The sequence below is a fragment of the Podarcis vaucheri genome (assembly GCF_965113315.1).
Source record: "Podarcis vaucheri genome assembly, chromosome: 6".
Classification (NCBI taxonomy): domain Eukaryota; kingdom Metazoa; phylum Chordata; class Lepidosauria; order Squamata; family Lacertidae; genus Podarcis; species Podarcis vaucheri.
In genome coordinates, this window is record NC_138764.1 from 68,075,139 (window position 1) to 68,097,425 (window position 22,287).

The 22,287-nt window shown below is 42.7% G+C and overlaps 1 protein-coding gene across 2 annotated transcripts in view; it reads right to left on the minus strand.

Annotated features, from left to right (window-relative positions):
- The window catches only part of PLXNA2 (plexin A2), a 400,751-nt gene that overhangs the window by 60,071 nt on the left and 318,393 nt on the right, over positions 1–22,287 (minus strand). For both annotated transcript variants that reach the window (XM_082228275.1, XM_082228274.1), the window contains exons 16-20: positions 21,329–21,496; positions 17,380–17,473; positions 7,713–7,952; positions 6,924–7,067; positions 3,460–3,694 (exon numbers count right to left, since the gene is read on the minus strand). In XM_082228275.1, coding sequence (XP_082084401.1) covers positions 3,460–3,694; positions 6,924–7,067; positions 7,713–7,952; positions 17,380–17,473; positions 21,329–21,496 — 881 coding nt within the window. The remainder of the gene's footprint in view (positions 1–3,459; positions 3,695–6,923; positions 7,068–7,712; positions 7,953–17,379; positions 17,474–21,328; positions 21,497–22,287) is intronic.

The following is a 22,287-nucleotide window of genomic DNA, read 5'->3' on the forward strand; positions in this document are numbered from 1 at the left end:
TTTTAGAGTTGGAAGGGACCCTGGGATCATCTAGTCTAATCTCATGCAATGCAGGGATATGCAGCTGTCCCATACAGGGATTGAACCTGCAACTTTGGCGTTATTAGCACCACACTCTAACTGAGCTATCCTGGCTGTATTGGTTTGAGAAGAGGACCCATCTCTCTTGCCATTCAGAACGTTACAACATGGAATGTGTTCATCTCTATTTCCCAATGAAAAATATTTAAACAGTATTTAAAAAGCAGTCAAGAGTGAAGAAGTTGTCTTCTTCTTCGTCGTCTTCTTTTAAAAAATCCCTTTCAATGTTTGCTTTGGGGTGAAGCAGGAATACTAGATAGGAAATGATTTTTTTTTTATTGTGCAAAATACAGGCAAGAAACTCCACATCTACTTGCAGACTTTGGCCTTTCCCCCTCCACTGGGTGGCCTGCGCTCCTATTCAGTGTTCTGAAGTGTAAAAATGTGTGAATTCATTCACTAACTCTGTCAGTCACCGAGGGCTGTAAATTATTTTTCTGCCTGGTTCTAACTCACTCCATGTAACACTTGGATCATTGCAAGGTTTCTGGCTTTCCTAACATCCACATAAAATGCCTACAGGAAAGGGTCAGCAGACAGCAAGGCCTAATGACCTGGCACCAACAAACTCTGTACATGTTGCTTAAATAGGATCAAGGGCTAATCCTGTTCTCCACACATTAGTCAGGCAATGGATGTCTCTGCATCCAATACACTCGTTACTGTCTTCCCTCGCATACAGACTTCACGGGAGAGCTCTGAGCCTCTCCGTCTGCAAAAGAGGGCATTTTATGAGTGGGTGTGTTTAAGAGAGATTGACCAAATGTTTATTTGACAGCTGTACGTGAGTTTAGGCCCTATTAAATTCACACCAGATCAAAGGCAACAGGGTAAGCAGGAGGCAGTTACCACGGAAACAAGACTTGGTACTGTTCAGTACTGGAGATGTATTCAGTCAACAGGGAAAAGTTATGTTAGGCAAAACAGATGTGCTAAGGAATATGTGTGTATATGTGAAAATGACAAAGTTTTGTGTGAAATGGCTCATCCTAGTGTCTGCAGGGTTCTTCCATCCTGATCTGATGAATGTTCTTGGAAATAAGCCCCACAATGTTCAGTGGACTTTGATCCAAGCTAAGTGTGCGGAGAATGCAGACCTAATGTGTGATTATGGCAGTCTATCATCTTCTATAACAATGTTGTTACAGCCATGATTATGATCCTCAGACACTTACTTTGGAGTAAAGTCTGTATATAGTGCAAGGGTAGGAAAAAGTTAATGATTCTTTTGTCTGAGTCTGTCTAATCCTAGCACATAGTGGATTGATAAGATTATGAGTACGTTGCTTTGTGTTTCCTTGTGGTCTTGTCTCTCTTTCTGTGTTCATCAGTTGAGCAGTCCTTGTTCCAGGAAAGCTCAATTTAAACAAAGTTATGTTGTGGGCTAGTGGAATTTTTAGCACTGTGGAATTATGGGGACAGGTCTTTTCTCTGCCCTGACCATTTCACACACTGGTGCTTTGCTGCATTTGTGTCCCTTCAATTGAAGATTGAATGTCATGTGTATTGGCAAAATGATACCCGTTCCCCAAAGATTTATACAGTTTACACAAGAGAAAGGTTAAATTAGCCTTGGGAGTCAGTAACACCAAGGCAGGAAGTATGCTATGGCAATAACTCTTACCAAGAGGACAAAAGATAATATAAAATTAATGTCCATGGCTTTTTGTCAATGACATATGTAGCTGATAATGGGAAACAAGTTAAGGTCTGACACTTGCAGCGACTCTCCACTCCTACCTACCGTGCACACACAGGTAGGAATGGAGAGTTGCTGCAAGTGTCAGACCTTAACTTATTTCCCATTATCAGCTACATATGTCATTGACAAAAAGCTGCTAATATTGTGTTCAGTAAGCCATACTGTGCATGGTTTCATCCAATTCTGTGGGATCAATTCCAGTGATTGAGACCTGAGGATATGGATAAGATGCTTCTGGTTGTCCATCCCACTGCTTGCCCTTTTGACCCTTGCCCATCCTGGCTTGTTCATACAAATTTGTGGGGTGCTGACTGGCAGTTCAGCTGCAGGCACTTATGGAGGAAGCAAATTATCTGGACCCATTCTAGTCTGGGTTCAGGCCTGGGTTTGGCACAGAATCATCCTGGTGGTTGTAACAGATGACCTGCTTCAAGGGACAGGTAGGGGAGTGCAACCCTACTGCTACTATTGGATCTCAGTAGCTTTTGATACCATCAACCCATGGTATCTTCATGGACCATCTCTGGGGGTAGGGAGCCAGAGGCACCATTTACAGTGGTTCTGCTCCTATCTGCATGGCCACTACCAGACTAGCATTGATGGACTACATATTGTGCACTGCTTTCCCCCAATGCTATTTAACATCTATATGAAGTCATTGGGAGGATATATGGGGCACTAAGAAACTCAACTCTACTTTTCTATTAAATATGAGTCAGGAGAAACCATGCATAAGCTAAACTAGCACCTGGATGTACTGGTGGAATGGATAAGGAAAAGTAGACTGAAGATGGAACATGCTAAGAAGGAGCATTGTGGGTAAGTTGTTCCCAGGTCTGAGGACTGGGGAGTCTGGCTGTTCTACATGGGACTGCACTCCCTCTGAAAGAACAGATACACAGTTTAGGGGTTCTCTTCGAACCATATTTGTCCATGGACTCCCAGGTGTCCTCTGTGGCAAAGAATGCCCATCCACAGCCACAGCTGGTGCATCAACTGAGCCATTTTTGGATTTCAGTTATTTGGCTCCATGACATGTGTTAATAAAGCAAGTTTTAAGACTCTGTACATACAAAGCCAGAAATCATTCTGAACCAGGTTACCTGGGAAATTGTTTTCCACTTCATTGCTCAGTAAGAACAATTAAGATTAGCAAATCGAACCCAGTTACGGTAGTTTTGCCATAGGCTGGTGATTATCGGCTTGCGGTAACATGTCTCTTGGTTCCTATGTTCTACCTGGTTTTCTGTCCAGCCAAGACAGGCTCAAGCTGCTGCTGGCCACGCAAGTTGACACCATCAGTCTGAGACCATGAAACAGATGCCTTAGTCATTTGTTAATGGACATCACATATTAGCAATAACCTGAGGAGAAGGGATCTACTGGAGATCAAGAATATACAGCTTCCCACAGTCTTCTGAAACTGATCTTCATGATGCACTTCCCTTCATTCACAAATTATGCCACTGTCAGTGAAACAAGGGAAACTCATTTTCACTGATAAGGAACTTCTCTAGATCCCTCTGATGCCTCTGTCAAATTGTGCTAGGCAGTGCTGTGAATATACTTTTTGTGAAAGACACATGCACAAGCCCTTGCTTAAGTAGACCTTTTCTCATGTGTCATTAGACATTACCAGATTAGTGGAGGAGAATACCAGGGGTAGTACTACTGACCTTCTTTGCATTCGAGGGCCACCCGAGACTCTAGGTTGTCCATCTGCATCTGTAGCCTCTTGAGGGTTAGGTCGTTTTCACGAGATTTGCGCTTGTAGGCAATGAGGACAATAATTACGATGATGAGAAGAAGGCTGCCTCCTGCTGCAATGCTGACAATAGCTGGCAAGGTAAGGAGGCTGTCCGAGATCACATTCACTGAGCCAGGGGAGAAGATGATGCCACCTACATGCACCTAGTCAAGCAAAAGACATTGGACATAGTCATCAAACTTTATCGCAGTGCTCTCAAGTAGAGTGGTCTAGGGAGAAGATACCTACTTAGGAAGGAGGTCATGCCTGTTGGGAAAAAGCACCAAGGCAAAAGCCAGCTCCAGATGGCTGGAATGCAAAACAGGATGTTGTGGTTTGCAGCTGTACTGTTGGGGAAAAGGTGGAGCCTATTCTCTGTACTGAGCACTGGATGTTAGCTCAGAGTGTCATGTGACCTGTGCTGGAAGTACAGGGGAGGAGTTTGTGTCTCTTCTGATGGAGACTGAAGGGAGCAGTCACATTTCTATGTACTGCTGAGTGACAGGAATAAATCATGTAAAAAGGACTCCTGTCTGTCTCATTTCCCCTCCCTGGGAAATGCAGGAAGGGAGAGAGAAGCAGAGAAGCAGAGGGTGTGTTCTTTCTCACGTCTAATGAGAAGAATCTCAGGGTTTGTTTACCTAGCCTGCCGGGGTAGCAGACGGAAGGTAAACACAGTATCTCGCTCAATTGCCTCGGGGGAGGCCAGGTACCTCTGCCTGTGAGCCAAGATACTAACAATGCCAACTGTTGTGCAAAGCATCAAACAGTGTCAACAACCTGCTTCTGAGGAAGACCTCAGAGCTGACCTTGCCTGTCCCACCACCTCCACTCCTGGCAGAGAAGCAGTGCCTGCATTGGTGCCGATTTCAGGAGAGAGCTCGCCAAAATCACATAGGAACTTGCGGATCATGCAACATCTTACTTGAAATCAGTGGTGATGCCAGCACAACTTCTCTCCTGGTGGTTCAGGCAGCAGCAGCAGTGGCAGGATGGCATCTCCCATTTCACCTTGAGCATCAAAACAGGGTGGGCCACCCCCAGAAAGACCCTTAGAATTTCTATTACAGGCTCTAAATGTGTCTCTCTGCTTATCTGCATAGGAGCTGTTCTACGGAAAGAAACTTCTATTTTTGCTCCAGTAGTCATCTTCGCAGGATTTTTCTTTAGAAATGTGTGTCATCAAGGACTAATACCTGACAGTGGTCCCCTGCCCATGTCAGACCTGCTCTGGGAATAATTCCCAAAGAGCCAACTATGCCTTCAGAGGGCACACAGTCTAAAGTTTGGTCTGCCAAATCACAGACACTGCTTGCATGGTCTTGTCTATCTACAGAGAGAAAGGGCACAACCTACTTGAAACACAGAAAAGGCTTCAAGTTGCGATAAATGCGTCATCCCGGCACTATCTCTGGGCTTTGTTCTGATTATCTGATGGCTCCATTTGACTTTCATTTCACAAGCTTTCAGCTTCCCTTTGTAAACCATGGACATTAGAGACAGAATGACAATTTCATTGACCAAGAAGTTTAAAGAGGAAGTAGGAAAGAAGAGAGGAAAAACAAAAGAGATGGAATGGCGGGGGCCTGGGGTAAACCATGGGATTGCGGCAAATAAACAGATAGACAGTTAAGGATGGACTAAGTTTTGCAGAACATGCTATGGCCTCTGATAAGTGCAGATACTAATGGGAAAGGGCTATGTTACAGTGCTATTTCAACAGGGAGCTGTTATGACTTGGCACCCGAGAGTATAAGACACAAAGCAGATAAGGTTTTACTAGATCCCAGCAAAATAAACTTGGAAGATCGTTAGCCAGGTTTGATTAAAGGACCAACTTCTTTTGGGGAATTGAAATGTAAGGATACCAGCTTCACTGGTTTGTCCTCCAAATACAATAAATAAGAGTCCCAAGAGATACTGCCTTATTCAATAAATGCACCTTTCCTCTGCATTTCAGTTCAATCCTTTTCAGTGGGTAAACCTGAGAAAATGATCTGGAACCAAAGCATCATGCAAGCACTGCCAAAACTCTTCAGAGGTTGCCTGTTTGATCATTAACTGTATTATATTATACACCAGTGGCAGTATTTTGAATGGGGCATTATCATACAACTGTAATTTCCCTTGTGCTCCCTGGCTCATTCATTTTAGGTGAAAAGATTAGCTTAAAAATGAGGTAACACACTAGCACTTTGCTACCATATCTATTAAAGTTGAGACTAGCAGGAAGAAAAACATCTACTTCTAATCCTATCACCTTGTTTCAAGAAACCAGTTATAAAACAAGTGTGTAAAAATTCTCATAGAATTATGCCTCCCTTCTTCATCTGAATGGAGCAAAATTACAAACAACAAATAGTCTGTGTCCACACTATTGTCCTTGTACCATTTTTAAAATGGTTATTTGTCTTCCATCATTGTGCCTTATTTGTTATGGGATGTATCTGGCGCAATTGTGCCCTTAGAGCATGAAGCTGAATAAATGGTTTTCATCAATAAACCTGACAGACAAGCTAATCCTGTCTTCAGCTATAGCTTATGCTAGCATGAGCTGAGATGAGGGGTTTGCTTCCCACTGTGTTGGGAGCCCAACACACCAACTTACATGTTTTGCTGTCTGCAAAACCTCTTGCTGCAATAAAGCTAGCTAGGCTCAAAAGTGTGATGGCACTTTTTATTTTTCAACAGCTATGGGGTTTCAGACTTATCAGGTAGAAGGTCAGAGCTAAATCTGATTTATCCATTGCTGCTATATATTACCATGCAAAATTCACACTGATCCAGTTTGTGCTTGTGTAATGTGTGTGTGGCTAAAAAAAAAAAAAAGGTTCTACAAATACAGAACCTCCTGTCTACATAGGAAGAACCCTACTGGATCAATCAACAGATCCATCTAGTCCAGCATCCTATTCCCACAATGGCCAACCAGATGGCTATAATGGCAGGACCAGAGTGCAACAGTACTCTTCCCACTGGTCATTCCACACTGTCCCCGGCAGTGCAATAGAACACAGCCATCATGGTGAATAGTCATTGATGTCCATTTCCTCCACAGTCTATTCCCTGCAGCAATAACTTCTACAAGGTATTATATATTTACATGTATAAGTTAAAATGTTTTATTGCAGTGTGTTATCAAATTCATTCATTTATTTAGAAAAATATCCATGTCATCCTTCAATAATATTCATAGGAGACATGCATCTGGATTTCCTGTATCTCTGAAAAATCTGGGACATTCACATCAAAGGATTGCACCCTACCTCAGCTCCATGTCAAAAGCCAGAACAGTAGATGGAGAAGAAAGGGATACTACTTCCAAATCATCACTAAGAGGGGAAAATCAAAATCAGAAGATGGGTAGACAAAAGTATTCTTCTTGGACCTCACCATAACTTTGTGTTGCCCAGTGAGATTTGGTGGTTCACACAGCAGCTGGGTCTCAGAGACGGTGACAGCACAAGGAGTCTCTCCAATCAGAACAGTGTAATTCAGCTTTGCTCCACCAGTGGCAGGGGGACACAGATTTTTACCCTGTGGGAAATAAGTGAGAGAAGGTTCTATGAAGATCCTAGTAAATGCCTTGGCTTCTTCTTGATCAGCTTTTCAGCACAAAATCAACAATTACGACATACTGTGTGCTGTGTACTTTTAAGGATATGCTGTAACAAATTCCGTGTATAATTATTTTCCAATAGCTATTAGTGATAATGGTATATGTTTCGATAATCAGCTGCACAGTTTAATGAGAGCTAACTCCTAGTATGGAAAGGTACATGATGAAAGAGTGTGTCTGCTGCATTTAAGCTTGAACCTTCCTCCACCTCCCAAAATTCAGAGTGGCATCCAACAGCATCCTTGTGCAAACTAAATAGTTCTTCTGCTTGCCGAAGTCTTTGATCTAGTGGAGGCCAACATCAAAGTGTTGTTGGGTGGTGCAGGGGGAATCATCAAATATTGTCTGCTTTCCTCTTCCGTTAGTGGAGACCTCTGTTGGACATTACAATTTTAGACGCACAATTAAAAAATCCAATGTGTGCACCTAAAAATGTAAAGTGTTAAGTGGTCCTAATGCAATAAATACATAGGGAGATTTGTCAAATGGGGGCAAGATTTGAAATCTGGTGTTCCAATGAGTTTGGGTTTGTGCTCTTATCAGGGCTGTGTTCATCATCTTACCTTCAAGATTATGGGTGAGCCTGGCTTCTGATCCAGCACCCCAGTGGCACTCAGAAGTTCAAAGGTAGGGTTTGGGTAGTAGATAAACTTGGTGTCATTGTAAATCAGCAAGGACTGAACATTGTTAAAGATGAATCCAAACTCATCAGGTCGCTCAACAGCATCCAAACCGGGTCGGTACTCCAGAGTGAGGGAGGGAGCCAGGCAAGTTAGGGTGGTTGAATTCACAACTTTGCATACCTGGAAGCAGATAACCAAGGATTTTATGCTTTGAATAAAACCTTTCTGTCTTTGAGAAGTGCCCAAATATTTCATGTATCTCTATTGATGTCACTGGAGTTGGACACAAACTGGAGTTGGACACAAACAAAATATCAGAACTTGTTCCAATCCATGTGCTACTTGCACCAACTTGTGCAACTTGAGTCTACAGACAAGACTCAATTTGGTGTGTGTCTGACTCTGTACATGAAAGAGGAGCATTTTCTCTTCTGCATTTGCTCGCCAGGAGATTTAAAAAAATGTCCTTGCAATTCACAGATAACTAATAGAGATATATAACACTGGGAGATTTGGCATAGCTGTAGTGTGCTGGAAATAATGGGATATGCTACCTAAGTACAGAAATAAATACAGGGACACATGAAGATGTTTTCTCACTGTATTTGCAGACTACAAGAAACAGCTCACAAGCTCTCTTCCATGTTTTAACATCACACTAATCTGACCATAGATTTCACTTTTACAAGCATGTGTACCCAACCACAGGCATTGAGTAGAAAATGTGAACATATCTGGTTCACATCTCTCTCTTCCCTATTTTACTATGCAGAAAGATTTAATGATATAGCACTAAATCAATTTAGTTCTCATTGCACAAAGTTATAAACCCCTGCCCCAACAGTTTCAAAATTAAAATTTGTGTAATTCACTGACTGCAGTGAAGGTTTGTAAAAGTGTGGGACTCTTTTCTATTTCACATGCTGATTAATCCTCAAGAAAGAGAAACAAATAAAAGATAAACAAAAATAAACCAAAATTCTTTAAATTATTGGTATTTATGGGAAAACTCCAGATTCCAAAACTCATTGCCCCCCTCCCTAATTCTTACATAAAGAAAAATTCAGAGAAGCCTGGGGCAATACCAAGGAACTTTGATAAGTGTACTGAACATACAATAAAAGCTGCACCAAACTAACAATTTGTTAATCAAAAACTGGGCATCTATTCAGGTTCAGGTTCATTTTAACAGATGGTTACAGAAGAATACCAGAAAGAAATGTGAAGAACTCTTGAGTCATTGAATCAAACCTGTTTGGAATATTATTTATTCATCACCTGCTCACATTATAATATCATAGTGGTGAATAGAAAACTAAAGATAAGTATAAAATGTGCAGCAAAAGTAATAGAGTTTAAATAACAAATAACACTAGAAGATAAGCAGTGGGAAATCGTTAAGAATTTCATTCAGTATAGTTTTGGGTAAATAAAAAAGTACTGAGTATGCATGTAAAAGAAAAGAGTAGACTCAAAACGAGGAAAGGTGGAAGCCAAAACCTGGCTTTTGCCAGCCATTCTTAAAGCAGGAGCCCTGCCACATGTACCAACTGGGCAGAAGGAAGGTAGGCAGCCTGAAGCTGGTGCAGCAATCCAGCCCTTATCAGGCCCACTGCCATTGGGCCAGCTTGCGATCCAGTGGACCCTGGGGCAGGTCAGCCCAGCCTCTGACTGCCTCATTTCTGGTCTTTTCACTAAATCTTGCTAGCTGGACCACGTTTGTGTCAACGGAGTGTGGGTGGAGGCCACCAGAGGTGGACTGATGGGCACATTTGCCCAATACCCCCTTCTAACCTGGTGAAAAGGAGGTTTGGGTTGTACCCTCAATTGTTGGAGCAGCCTTTTCACAATAGTAATGAATTGCACATTAAAGGGGCCACAACACTGAAAGACCTGCTACTGGTGGATGCAAGGCAAATGATATTTCTCCTTAGGTTCTCTAACATGGAATGTAGCAAATGTACCATGAGCTCAGATCTGCATGTTATATTCTCCCTTTGTCCTCAGCCAATCACTAGGCCAGCAGACAGCACTTTAAACTGAAAATAGTAGCAGAATGTAAGTTCTGAACCAGATCTCTACCCCCTGCTCCATATACACACACTACTTCCATGCTGTGCTATTGTCTGCCACATATGCCTTTCAGCTAAACTTGTAATTAATGTCTGGTTCTGGTGACAAATCTAAGCAATTTCCCCAGGCCAGCTGTAAAGAACAATCAGTGGGTCACAAGGGATTTGAGGTAAAACAAAGGTTATGTCCCACTGGTAAAAAGTTGGCAGTCCAGTTCCCTTCTTCCCCTGGAAAAAGAGTTCATTAGGAAGCAGAGCATGCCTACTACTCCTGGAGTCTATAAGCTACTGAAAGGTGCTTATACCTTTCTAAGCATGACTCAAGGTAGGCTTACATCTTTTTTTAAAAAAACAACAACTAATGGTGCTTTAAAGCACACGTGCCTCAGACCTGTAGACACATCTAATCCAGTAGTCTTCTTTCTTTCTTTCTTTCTTTCTTTCTTTCTTTCTCTCTCTCTCTCTCTCTCTCTCTCTCTCTCTCTCTCTCTCTCTCTTTCTTGATCACTCGTAGCCGAGTAAGATTGTCTTACATAAACATGGTTTTAATCCAGACAGGGAAAAAGGGAGGCAGACTATGTTTAGGGCACCTTTTCTAGCCCCTCCCTCCTCCTTTTTGGGGTGAGCAGAGTGGATCCTAAAAAGGGCTGCTCAGTCATGGATACAGCTGCCGAGCTGCTCAACTGCCTCATTCCTTGAGTCAGAACAACTGAATCTATCCACAGCCCATGTGCCAGTTCTTGACTAGGGGCTTCCAGATTTGTCGATCCTGCCCCTGTTACCATTTGCCGATCGCCATGGGACTTTTGGGGTTTGGGATGGGTTTTTGGAAGACGCCTGTGTGTGAATTTGCTTTATGTGTGTAGATCAGTGCATGCTGACCAATGCACAGTCTTCGCAGTAGGGCTCTGTTCCGATGGCATGAGTAGTCACGACGAGCCAGTAGATTCCTATCTGTTGCAGCCTTCATCCACCTTCACAGCTGTTGTAACATACCGTTTGTTATCATCCTCCTGTTCTTCCATTGAGGACTTCTTGGCTCATTCTCTGTCTAGCTCCTTCCCTTTGACCTTACCACCTTGGGTGACCCTGCTGGGAGTACGAGATTCCCGACGGCTTCGCTCACAAGGGTCATAGGAACGTGCAAATCCACTCACCACGACAAGGTGATGATCCAGCGAGTGAGAATCCAATAGTAATGGCAGAGCCAGGTCTACAAATGAGAGCTTTGCCACGAGGAATCCATAACAGCCACATTTTTGTCTGGGATGCAAACTTTTTCTATGCTGGCTTCCACTGAAGCCGTCATGTCAATCGGCCTGAAGAGCTCCAGAGCAGTGAGAAAGCATGTGGCAGTAATACTTGGAACCCACCTGCATGTATTGTATGCAGCTGGAATGCTGAAAAGACAAGAGCATTCCAAGTCACCCCCTAGCACCTGAACCTTTAATTGTATCTAAAAATAGTGTTAAGAGTTGCAGGGCAGGGGTAGGTTGTATGCCTGAGCCCCGTTCCAATTCCTGAATCCAGAACAGATTCAATTCCTTGAATAGCCAGGCTAGCTTCCTGGTGAGGTAATGGCCCTCTAGGTATAGGTCATTAAGGTAACAAAGGAAGTGGCTCTTTGCCAGACAGAAAATGGATGGGCCTCCCTCAACTCACTGGTAGTTAGAAAGACAAAGGCCAGAGTTGAGGGTGTGTGTGTGTGTGTAATGTAGAAACTACCACAAAGGTTGAAGATTAGGCAGTTTGGAGACAGAACCATGTCTGATTTCTGCTGGAATCCAAGGCTGTGGCCGTAGGTAAAACAAAAACCCCTTGGGGTGTCAGTGCTTTAAGCTCCTCCATTGTAGGCTTGGGTTGTATATGTGTGTAAACAAACCATATTTCATAAAGACACCACAGTATCATTTTGCTGAAATTATACAACAATGGGGAAAGGCAGGGGGAGAAGGAAAGGTAGTTGGACCAAGGAACATGCCCATTCCACTTTCCTGTTCAGCTTCAGAAGTATCCCTACTGAGCACTTTTTCTGACCCTTGATAACATCCCTAATGAGAACAAATGAGAAGGAAGAAGAAAGCTCTGCCAGCAAACATCAGACCATTTCAGAGTATTGCTCTATAGCTACCATTTAGAATCGTACGAATCTCAGCAGCAACACTGCGCTCACTTAAGTGCACTTAAATTTCATTTATATTAATGGATTTGAGAGCAAATAACTGTAAGCACAACTGCAGTCATCAGTTTTACCATTTCAAGTCTTGACATTTGTGGAGAACTGCCTCAGCAGTGCGTTTTAAAAGGTAAGTAATCAAAAGCTACATTTTCACAGATTTATGTGGTTTTCCTTCCTGAAAAATGGCAGGCATCATAAAAGCACACAGCTCATCAGCACAGTATCCCAGCAATACGTATCTACATGCCCTTCATCAATGTGACATCTTGCTTAGACTTCCTCATGACCTCAATAGTCAATATCCAATCCTGTATGAGGATCTTTTTATCGGCTGTGAACTCTGAGTACTGCCAGTAACATGCACACACACAAAGTCATGTTGCCATGTAGTAAAATTCAGCTGTTTTATTGAAGAACAGCTCCTGAAAGTCACTTAAAGGCATCAGTAAATTTGCTTTCTTTATGGTGTTCTAAACTCCTTGCAAAACAAAAATATTCAAAAACATAAAACATCCTGCAGCATCACAATTCATTGAGGTATAAGGTGTGTGCATTTGACATATCATTAATGAATTTCTGGTGCTGGCCAATGCTGGAACAGTTGTACACAGTCTTTGCAACTCTACAACTGGAATCAAATATTAGTCCTGAGATGGGAACATCTGAGGGACCCAAACAAGTATTTAATTGTGAAAATTGAATGGCTGTGCATCTAAACCAAAGTGTGTTCACTGTTCCAAGTTTCACACCAACTTGTACCAGTCCTCAATAAAAAATCTGAACAGTCATAAATCACAAGGATTCAAAGGGAACAAAATCTTAAAGCCAGATTAAAAATAATTAACATGGCTGAGGCCAGACTATCACAGTCCAGGTAGGGTTGCAGGGAGCTATGGTTTAGGTTTATCAGTACTCAAGGCAACGCTAATAGTCCTACTCTAGTACTCAGAGAAATAAAAAAAAAACACAAAGAGAAAGATGAATCTAGATGAAAACATAATGACCCACATCTCTTGTGATCTTTTGTTGTCATTTTGCATTTTTATGTTGTGATCTTCAGATGAAGGGGGGTATACAAATTTTATAAATAAATAAATATGGTAAAAATGCATTAGTGACATGGTCTATAGACACTGGCACAGAACAGAAGCAGGGCAGGGAAAAGCTCATTATCAACTGAAGGAAAGGAAGAATATATATTTAAAAGGTCCCTGATATGGAATCATGTCACCTGAACATAAATACAAAGGAATGTTCCTTATATTAACTCCGGCCATTGATCCATCTGCTTCAGAATTGTCTATGCCAGGGCGGGGGGAGGCAGGGGGTAGCCTGTGGCTCTTCAGATCTTGTTGGGACTCCAACTCCCATCAGCCCCAGCCAGAACGGCCAACAGTCAGGGCTGGTGGGCACTGTAATCCAACATCCAAAGGGCACCATGTTGGCTACCGTAAGTTCACACTGTTATTGGCTCCTCTGGCTTGAGTTTTTCCCAGCCCCTCCTGGAGATGTCAGGGATTGAAACGGAGCTGTGTGTATGCCAGGCATGTCTGCTACTGAGTGAGCTCTGCCCCTTTCTTCTGTGAATTCTGATTACCCTGGCAGCTGTTGCAATATCTGAATTACAGAGTCAAGGGAGATCACAATTTACATTCTATACCCAAAGATAAAATGGATTACAACCCTATTTATTGGCTTTAACTATTCATGGTGGTTTATAAAGTGAGGGACAAATGGTTTGAAAGGCCATATAGAGCTAATAAAAAGAGATAGACGGAAAGGAAAGGAAATAATGTCATATTTACTTAAGGTTTCAAGTTCCTAAAGTTCCATAGTCAGTAAGGTACAGGAGGCAAATTGCACCTCTCCTCCACTACAAACATGTATATCTGGGTATTCTGCACAAGCACAGAATCTCAATGTGGCAACGAAGACTAACCAAGAGTACCATCTGGGAAGCATGAAGGCCATTTGGGTTGGAATGCTGCACTCGCAACAGCATTGTGCATAAACCAATTTCTTGCACTCCTTCCTTCTCAGAGGGTCTTCTTCCTTCAATTGTGTTGTGTAAGTACCATGCACAGCTGCATATGTAATTTCTTAATTTTCTCATAAGATGCAGAGAAACATCTGGACCAGCAGCTGCAGAAACCTTTACTGTATTTTGTCTTGGCTCATAGGTGCACATTTTTTGGCAATGGAACAGCAACACAAACCATGTTTAAAAATTAAACCTGCTTTGAACAAAAGCACCTCAAGAGTACCTTGTTAAGGCGGGGGGGGGGACTGAGCTAGGGCAGCAACTTCTTTGGGTGCTATGAAAGGGAAGGAGCTCACAAGAACTTGCAGTGGTACAATTATTATCATTTTAGAGGTATGACTGAAAGCGGACCTCTAGGTGTGGACCCTTAGTTACTGAACTCACAGAGGGCATCCTAAGAGCAAGGAGAAACTATGGGGAAATGCAAACATAAACTACGTTTGCAAGGCCCATGGGCTATCTTTCACACTGACCTGGGGCAGGGCAAATGTGTGTGCTTAAAAAGGCTCTTCATCTCTTGTTTTTATGAGGCTCTGATAGTTCCACAATGGCCCCCAGGGTAGCCTCTTTTCATAAAGCAGGTGCTCAGGAGGGGTGGACTCAGCGGAGACACCACTTCCATTGTGTCTCTTTCAAACCCTCTCTGCATGTTTACTTAGCGCACCTCTCCCTTCTGCTGAGGGTTTTGTGTGTGTCTTGGATGATATATAGTGGGGCCTCACCAATGACACCAGCCCATATGTCTCTATTGTCCTCTGCTTAATGCAGTTTCTCCAAATGACAGGGCTTTGTGGGGCAAAGTAGGAATGAGCCCTCTGTGATAATGACTCCCTGCCCTAAAAAAGTAGGTTCACCTGATGTCCCCTAAGATGTGACTGCACAAGGGGGCCACTCATGCAGTTTAACTCCACAATGGTGATGTAGGGTACACTCTTCAGATATTATAAAAAGGTACTATGTGGAGTCAGCTATTCTGCACAAACACAATTCTTTTCTGGATGCACTGCACTGCCCACACAGACCTCACAATTCCAGATGAAGAAGAATCCAGCATTTAGCTTAGGCACTGCATGGCCAAGTGAGTGGATCTTATCCTGGAAAAAGTCATTGTGCACAGGCATGTGCCTTCCAGGTAGCTGTCTATGCAAAACTTCTAGTGCCTCTGTGAAACTAGTGAAAAAGTAAGGTAAAGGTAAAGGTACCCCTGCCTGTACAGGCCAGTCGTGTCCGACTCTAGGGTTGTGCGCCCATCTCACTCAAGAAGCCGGGGGCCAGCGCTGTCCGGAGACTCTTCCGGGTCACGTGGCCAGCGTGACAAAGCTGCTCTGGCGAGCCAGCACCAGCACAGCACACGGAAACGCCGTTTACCTTCCTGCTATAAAGCGGTACCTATTTATCTACTTGCACTTAAGTGTGCTTTCAAACTGCTAGGTGGGCAGGAGCTGGGACCAAAAGATGAGAGCTCACCCCGCCGCGGGGATTCGAACCACCGACCATACGATCGGCAGGTCCTAGGCACTGAGGTTTTACCCACAGCGCCACCCGCGTCCCCAGTGAAAAAGTAGCCACATAAAAATACAAATCTCATGGTAGTGAATTACAGTATTTCTTTCCACTGTACAAAGTTGTTTTTTATTCCATTTCTATACCACTGAGCTCTTAAGTTACCTCACAACTACCCTGTGAGGTAGGGCAAGCTGAGCAATTGTGACTTACTCAAAACTATTCAGGGAATTTAACAGCTGAGTATCAGTCTGAATTTCCCTCTCTCGTAGTGAAATCAAACATTATAGCCACTATGACAGACTGCTGTGAGACTGAACCATTAATGTTCACAAATGGAACTTGTAAATTTGTAGGGTTTAGATGCATGAATCTGCAAGGGCCGATGGACAAGTTAAGTCAGTACTAGTTGCTAATGGGTAAAAAAACCCACCAAATGAAACAGACTTCATTTGATTATCCATCTCCTAATAAAATGTCAAAGGTTATCACAGTTAATAGCCTATCCTATTGATCCCTTTTATTACAACAGAAAGCTGTGTGAATGCATCAACTGTCTGGACTCTTTGGAATCTTGTTACTTACACCTGAGAAGTGTTACTTGCACCTGAGTGTTGAAGTGTTATTTTTAAAATCCAGTTTTAACAAATAAATAATCTGAATGATAAACAACGGCAGTTGAAACCTTTTGATACAGAGATGCTTTTATTTAAATGGCTTGGGTGGCGCTGTGGGTAAAAGCCTCAGCGCCTAGGACTTGCCGATTGAAAGGTCGGCGGTTCGAATCCCTGCGGCGGGGTGCGCTCCCGTCGCTCAGTCCCAGCGCCTGCCAACCTAGCAGTTCGAAAGCACCCCTGGATGCAAGTAGATAAATAGGGACCGCTTACTAGCGGGAAGGTAAACGGCGTTCTGTGTGCTGCGCTGGCTCACCAGATGCAGCTTGTCACGCTGGCCATGTGACCCGGAAGTGTCTGCGGACAGCGCTGGCTCCCAGCCTCTAGAGTGAGATGAGCGCACAACCCTAGAGTCTGTCAAGACTGGCCCGCACGGGCAGGGGTACCTTTACCTTTACCTTAAAGATTTAAAGTAGTGTTAGTTTCAGGGTAAATGTAAAATGAGACAGTAATTGGAAGGTTTCCCTTGTACTTTTGGAGCTCATGGGAAATAATTGTTTTGTTGATTGTATGTTTGAAAAAGATTTGCTTATGTGTGTTTGGAAAAAGATATGCAGAAGCTATGGGTTGTATCCAATCGAGTCATGTTCAGATCAGACCTGCTGAAATCAACGGACAAGTTAGTAATGGCTTCCCTGATTATTACTAAGTATTTATATTACATTTTACCTTATAGTCAAATGACTTACATTAAAATAAGGTATGTTCCAAAGGGAGTTTAAGATGGTGCATCATCTAGATTTCACTTCACAATACTTTTCTTCTCATGTAGAGAAGTGATGTTCATAAGAGTGAAATATGCTTGAAATTCTCCCATTGAATGTAGACAACTGAGGCTGAAATCCTGTGCACAGTTGCTTGGGAATAATTGCCACTGAACTCTACAGGATCAGTTTGCTAGTTTTCCTGTTCAAAGGACTTCTATGCACATGACCACTTGTGATTCATGTGTCTATGTCTTGGACTGTAAGTGCAAATTTGAAACTTTTTGCAAGCAAGCAAGCAAGCAAGCAAGCAAGCAAGCAAGTAAAAAACCTCTGTAGAAATACAATTTATGATGACATGGCCGTGTCGACAAAGAACCATGCAATGAGTGGATTAAGGCAAGATGAAACCATTGGCAAGAGCAACTACTTACATTGACAGACTCTTTGCCATTGTACTTCACTCGGATCCTGGGCTCTTGTATGACATCCAGGTTGGACCCTGTGACAGTCAGAGGTGTGTGGCCGCTGTGGGGAAGCAGATGACATTGGGTTAATAAGGTTTGGCAAGGGGGACTGGGGCACAGCCCATTGCCCATGTTTCTGGCAAATACAAATGCTTGTTGAACTCAGCAATATGTTTTCTCCAGGCTGTATAGGAACTAGGTGACAAACCGGATTAATATACCATCACCCTGACTCTGGCTAGAGCTGTCTTGCAAGTTAATTGGATTTTCTAGTATCATCTGTCCCCCTAGTGGGCAGTCAGCTCTCCCCGTAACATTTCTTAGGGTTGGCAGGAGGAAAAATATAAAGATCCAGGACTAAATAAATAACAACAATGAATTTGTTAGAGTGCTTAATGGTTTATACAGTGATGCATGCTCCGAAGAAAGAGAAGTGTCATATTATATAGCTCTTGCAGAGAACAAGTTGCTGTTTTGCTAGCCTTCCTTCCTCTGTAATTCCCAGCAAAATTATTACACACAGGGCAAGAATTTACATGGAAGAAATGGTTGTCAAATAAGTGAAAAGAGGACTATGATGGCCAAAGCAAGTGACAGCAAAGCTGCTCATCAAGGAACTTGAGACCATTTCCTCAGCTGAAACACTCAGCACAGCTTAGCACAGCTCAGCTCATTTGAAAATCAACCAGTAAATTTCTTTTTAACCTCCACAGTAGCAGAGATGTCAGGGAGGAGTGGGGAATTATGGTTGTTCCACATTAGAAGTTAAAAAAAGACTCACAGCCAATCCAGCCTGCTATAAACACTGACCTTATGCAGAGCTTATTTGGAATAGGCTAAGCACCTGAAAGTGACCTTAACATATGAAAAAAGACAACAGCCCTGCTGTATTTGAGAAAACCAGCCCCTCAAAATTCCTACGCAACTTATGAGTGCCTTCACAATCACACTTAGCCCAGTCTGAGTCTATGACTTGGCAGACTACTGAATCACTTCTGTCCAATAAATGTTATCTTCAGTTTCTCCTGCAATGAATTTATAGTGTACCAGAGATCTGCTCAGCTCCAGTCACTCAAATTCTTCTCCCTCCCTTCACGCTATCCCTGGCCTTAGGCTGATGAGAAGGTTGGCCACTACTAGCCAAGTCTTCCCTACATCCAAAAAGCCAAAGTTTGACATGACCTAGGGGGGCTCATTATAGTATTTTTATAAGGTTAGAGGAGGTTGGGGCCGGGGGACTGGTCAGGCAAGTTTCTTTGAAGATGAAGACCAGCTGGTCACTTTAGTACCCTGCCCTGATGAGCTTTTCAAAGCGATGAGCTGGGTTGCAATAACTGCATCGAGGTGAGAAACAACCAAAAAAAGGGGGGGGGGACGGGGCTGGACTGGAAAGTTGCTGTGTTGAGTGAGTTGGAAGCTGGAGGGGAGATGCCACAAGAGCTGATGATAGAGACATGTCTTGCTCTGTGCTGGATTGAAAGCTGTGACTAATAGAGAAACAATATATTATGGGGTGAAATGCTCTAAGCCCCTCCATCCGATGTTCAGGCTGTGTATATGTGTAAGTAAGACCACATATCTTCAAGCACAGTTCCTGTACCACTGAGTGCACAGAACTAGTTTCCCTAAGGTGCTAGAAGTGGAAGTTTTAAAAAGTTCTCATACTGATTCTCCCCCCCCCCCCAGTATGACGTACACAATGTTCCCAGTGATGTCTAGAGTCAAGGCAGAATCTCCTCTTAAGATTTCACTTCTGCTCATTTATGTAGGGAACAGTTCCATCTCCCCAGATGTCCAGTTTTGTTTTCAGTGTGAAAATAATGTATAAACATTTCATCCTTTGCGTGCAGCTCTACAAAAGCTAAAAAAAGTTATAGCAGTGAAGAAACTGACCCAGCATTTTAGATAGTGGTCTATCAGCTCCTGCACTTTAGTGTGCTCCTGGAATGTGTAGCTGTGCATCTTTAGGCAACCGGTATGTTTTGATCAGCTTTTTTTTTTTAAACTCTCTGGTGCTCTTAAGAAGGAGGCCTTAATGAGCAATTGTGCACTTCTCCAGCAGATGGGAGCGATCACAGGGCTCCATTTGCTCTCCCAGAATCTTGTCACAGATTGCCATGGTTGTAATTGCCTCAGTAATTACAATTGAGTTAATAACTCTTATTTTCCAACTCAGGGAACAGGGATGTTCTAACCGCCTAGCAATGATGAATGCAGGTCTGTGGATGGGAAACGTACTATTCCAGATAGTTTGTACTTTTGCATTATGTTGAACAGGAATGAAGTGGGATCCCCCACCACCAGAGAGACTTCTGAGCTTCTGCAACTACGTAGGAACATAGGAAGCTAATTTATACAGAACTACTGTTCAGAGGCCCAGCAATCATAGTGCACTGCTCTGAGGGGCCTAATTCATCAATATGCCCAGGTCATTTGAGTCCAGAAAATCCACAAGAATGGATGTCCCAAGCTTCTTGGAAGATCAGACCTCATCCATAAATCTGCAGTATTTACACAGGTGGAATAAATCCCCAAGGAGCCTGAGAAGCTGGGTGTTGACAATAGCGAGCAAAGCAATGGAAAGGAATTATAGATAATAGTCCTTTTTCTTCACATAAAGAACTTGGCTTTGCTGAACTGAGTCATAGACCATGTTTTCTTTGCTCTGTGTGTTTTTAAATCAGTGTTTTTAAAGTTAGTGTTGATTCTAGAGTCATCACCAATAAGTTTCCAAGGGCTGAGAGGGATAGGAAGTGGGAGAATCTGCAGAAAGTGACACATAGTTCAGGCTTTCATAATTCCTTAAAACTTTTGCTGTACTTAAAAAAAACACACAAGTTGAATGGACTTTTGCATTGTCATGTCTATCAAATATATTATAGAATTTGCATCTGCAAAGAGGTATCTTCAACAAGAAACTAATTCAATCAGATTTTTCCCTTCTTGGTTTATAGAAAGAGGCATTTAGAGAGGAACTTGGAATGAATTAAAAACAAAGCAACCACCCCCCCATCATTATTTCAGTATAGCAATTATGAGCAACTGTTTCAATTGTTTTCAAACGATGAAACACTTTCAGCAGATACTAAAGATGCTTAATGGGTTTTGCCAAAAAATAATAATATTAAGATTACTAATATCTATCCCATTTATTAAAGATATTTGTGGAGACGAGTATTATGTGTGCCTTTTATATTTGTTCTAGAGAACAAGCCAATATAATGCCAATTCTTTCCCACTCCTTCACACCTAATATTTGTTTTATTTGTTCTTTTTGGGCTTGGAACAGGCAATAGCCTGGCCAGAGGCACAATCTGATGAAAACGCTAGCACCAAGACTGAGAAGATCACTGCTCATCACCCATAGTATGCATGCTATCAGCTGTGTAGCCAAGTATGCTACTTTGAACTATGATACCCCAGGATACCAGAGTGAATCTGCAATTTCAACCTATTTCAAGTCCCAATTACACACCTAAAGCAAGGTATCAAAATGGTATTGTCACATGAAACATAGTCTGACTCATTTTACCACACAATCATCTCTGTTTTTTAACTGCTACGTGAGGTTGGACAACTCTCTCACTAAGCACCTTCCTCACAGAATGGTTGAATTCTCATAGAACTGAAGCATGATCCAAAAGGAAAAAATTCAATACATTTTGACTCACTTGAAGCCCCACTGACTCCCAAAACATTGTAATCCTTGCAAAAACTGTGGCTTTGAACCAGGGTCGTCTTAAGCATATCCGGTGCTGTGGTGCAAAGATCTGCGGCTCTGCTTTGAAGCAATCCTTCCAAAACTACAAACAGCTTTGATAACTTTCACCACTGTTGGGAAGCTGGGGGATTAGCCATGTCCTGATTCTAACCATTTGCTCTCCTGGTGCTTCTGCTGTTAAAAGAGTCCAGTTACCTGGCAATGCTCCACTCAGGATCAATACGTTGAACTCTGGGGTCATCAATGTACTCAAACTGCAACGTGCTCTCTAACTGGGCCCGGTCCACACTGACTGAGACATGGACAGAGCCAAGGCCATGAGTGGAAGGTGCTGACACACACACAATTTCATTTATGGACCTCCTGTAAAAGAGAAGAGAGAAGTGGAACCTTTAACAAATAGGAAGGCAATCAAGGGGCAGGTAACAACAAGCACTCAGGATGACCCACAGATAAAATGAATTCATTGGGCTCACTCTACCAAATACAAATGGGTGACAACCTTTGTGGAGAGATGTAGTGCCCACCTAACAGATATGGTAGCTACCTGAAGGCACAAGACAAATAATGCCACAGTACAAGGCCTAACCAACTGAAGGCATTACAACTTTTTGCATTCAACGGACACAACTCATTGTAATATTAAGACTGGAACTTGCTCAGAGTTTTAAATTTGCTGTGGTGTTTCAAGTGTTCCAAGCATGTGGTAGAGTCCTATCTATTCAGCATCAGGTTGCATGTGGGTCCTTGCTGAATTAAAAACACCCTTGTGTGAAAACCTTTTTTCATGGAGGTTAGGCAAAAGGCTGACTAATGTGTATGTGTGTGAAAGAAGCTGGGGTGGAACTTTTGCATGCCTCTGTACTCCTGACAGTTTGTTTCTCAACGGAAACAACCTTGGATGGGTGTAGGTTTGAGAAAAGAAATGGGCAGGGAAGGGTTAATTAAGGACGCTTCCAGACTGTCACTATATTTAGGCGGGAGTCAATCACATCCTGACAAATTCCAGGCTGCGCAATTAAAGCTGATTTCGAGCTGTTGCAAAACAAACCTGCTTCCTCAAAAAGACTGAACTTTTAATGATAAGGAAAGTGATGGGGACAATGAACAGACAAGTGTGGGATAGCACTTGCTTGATGCCACATCATTTAATC